The sequence below is a fragment of the Primulina eburnea genome, chromosome 10 (genome assembly GCF_022965805.1).
Source record: "Primulina eburnea isolate SZY01 chromosome 10, ASM2296580v1, whole genome shotgun sequence".
NCBI classification, from domain to species: Eukaryota; Viridiplantae; Streptophyta; class Magnoliopsida; order Lamiales; family Gesneriaceae; genus Primulina; species Primulina eburnea.
Window position 1 is genome coordinate 9,760,760 of NC_133110.1, and position 2,402 is coordinate 9,763,161.

General features: G+C 40.0%; 1 protein-coding gene across 1 annotated transcript; it reads right to left on the reverse strand.

Annotated features, from left to right (window-relative positions):
* Nucleotides 1–1,534: 1,534 nt before the first annotated feature.
* On the reverse strand, nucleotides 1,535–2,128 carry LOC140842874 (uncharacterized). The gene has a single exon (XM_073211076.1). The coding sequence runs from the start codon at nucleotides 2,126–2,128 to the stop codon at nucleotides 1,535–1,537; it is 594 nt and encodes a 197-aa protein (XP_073067177.1).
* Between the last annotated feature and the right edge of the window lie 274 nt (nucleotides 2,129–2,402).

Sequence of the window (2,402 nt, forward strand, 5' to 3'; positions counted from 1 at the left end):
TACTTTTTCCCCCTCCCTTAGGAGCTCGGGTGACCCTAATCTTCGTTCAGCTAGAAATAATAAATCGACTCAAATAATAGAGGACGAAGATCTGATGACCACTATTGGGCATCATTGGTATGAAGTTAAGGCTTCAGTTCTTGAGTCTAATGATGTTTCTAAGATCAAGAAATTTTCAAGATTGTCTCGGCGATTGATATCCATATCCCCAAAATCACAAATAAGGCTCATCTTCCACCCGAAGGTATTATACGTTTTACTTGGATCAGCTAGAGATGAGTCTTCGGTTCCCGATTCCCAAATTCTTTCAAAGCCTTTGCGAGCACTATCTGAGATGCTCAAGGTAGCAATCTCCTAATTCATTTAGCATACTTCTGGTGTTAGGGATCTTGCTTAGGTATTTTTATGTACCTCTATCGATTGCACTCCTAGATTGTTTTGTAAAAATTAAAGACAAGAAACGAGACGATTTTACTTTTCACCTTGACCCGAATGCAATTAGATGAAAATCCTTTATCTCACAAAGGTTGGATGAGACGTATTTTTATGTATAGTCCGAACAACTTCCTTGGTATTGCAATATGGCTTGGGCCGACAAGTTAACCACCTAGACATGCAATTTATCTAACCCATTTTTTAGCTAGTACATCAATGAAGTGTTTTGACATCAAGGACTTGATTCAAGATGATCTTCTATATAGATTTAGGTTCTGCAAGAAGGGGGTCGAAGTGGAGGGTGTCATAGGTATATTTTCATTGGCTTCTTCACTCTTGTACTCTAAAAATTAATCTTACACTGACTCTTTATTTTTTGTGCTTGCTTTTTTTTAGGAAAAAGAATTATGAAGTCCGAAATGATCCAGAGTATGAAGAGGAGAAAGACTAAAGTCGGGCTTCTTGGAAGTCCTCTAACGCCGAGGCTAATGGAAAGCAAAAAAAAAAGCACTAATAGAGTCTGATGGGTAGCCAATGAAGTAAACTCTGAAGGCTACTGTTCCGTCCCTAACCCCCCAGGGTTCTGGGAAGAAGACTAGTAGCTCTTCCAATGTTCCCAACAACCGCGACTTCGAGAAGATCGATTCGAGATATGTCCTAATCACGGGGTGTCTTTCCTAGCCAAACCATCTGGGTCGGAGACTCTAAATTTTGTTTGGCACTTGATTTCCTCCGAAGATACTGCCATTGTGAAGGTCGCTTCCGACCTTAAAGCTATGGAAGCTATGTCTCTTAACTTTATGCATGTAACTGATTTTGTCTCTTCTGTATTAATAGTTCTTCTTTAACTGATATATATTTGTTTCACAGGCCCTTGTTTGGGGAGGAGAGGTCACTGATCAGATACGTGGAACTCAAGAAATGGCTAGTTATTTGTTGCCAAACACGAGGTCAGATTATTTTTATTGAAGAGCACGAGGTCAGACTTTGTTTAATCAGAAAGATGCTATATCAATGCAAAATATTATTCACCATATGTTTGAAAACAAAGGCAAATTTATGTATAAAAAAAAACTAACAAGATGAGTTAAGGTTCTGGCTAAGGATAGTATCTCTTCAAGTACTGGATGTTCCATGGACGCTTGGCCTTCTTTCCTTCGGCATCCTCCAAGTAGTAAGCAGCAATTCTTGCTTTTCCAATAAATTTGTAGGGCCTTTCATACTTCGGGTCTAACTTTTCTCTTTCCCTCTCAAATTGGATTTTCTGCTTGACCAGATCCCTCATTTTGAAGGACCAGGGACACACACTTTTGTTGTATGCTCGGGCCACCCTCTTCTGATAGGCAACCATCTGAACAGCTGCTCGAATTCTCTTCTCTTCCACTAGATCTAAATCCATGGCCCTCAGTTCATCATTATTTGGTCCATACCTTATCACCCGAGCACTTTCCTGCCCGATCTCTGCTGGCAAGATAATCTCAATCCCATGTAGTAACTTATACAATGTTTCTCCAGTTCTCGTTCGAGCTATAGTTCGATAAGACCACAACACGCAAGGTAATTCATCAACCCACTTCCCTCTGGCAGAGTCCAAATGAGCTTTAAGAGCTTGCACAATTGATCTATTAGTGATATCGACATGTCCATTTCTTTGGGGATAAGCTGCAGACGTAAAGATCTGTTTTATCTTCATCTCTTTACACCATTCTCAAACTTTAGAGCCGCAAAACTATCGCCCATTGTCAAATACAAGTTTCCTTGGTATCCCAAACTGACACACCTAGTCCTTCCATAAATATTTCAAGACTTTCTCCTTCAGTAATTTGGCTAACGGTTCGGCTCTCGCTTGGAGAAATAGTTTACTACCACCAATAAAAATTTCTTTGGCTTGTGCTTATGGGAACTGGTGCTACAATATCTATACCTCATTGATCAAAAGGGTAAGATCAAACGACCGACCTCATAAG

Bases quoted from the DNA above. Each gene is read 5' to 3' on its own strand.
- LOC140842874 (XM_073211076.1), bottom strand. From the start codon at position 2,128: ATGAAGATAAAACAGATCTTTACGTCTGCAGCTTATCCCCAAAGAAAT.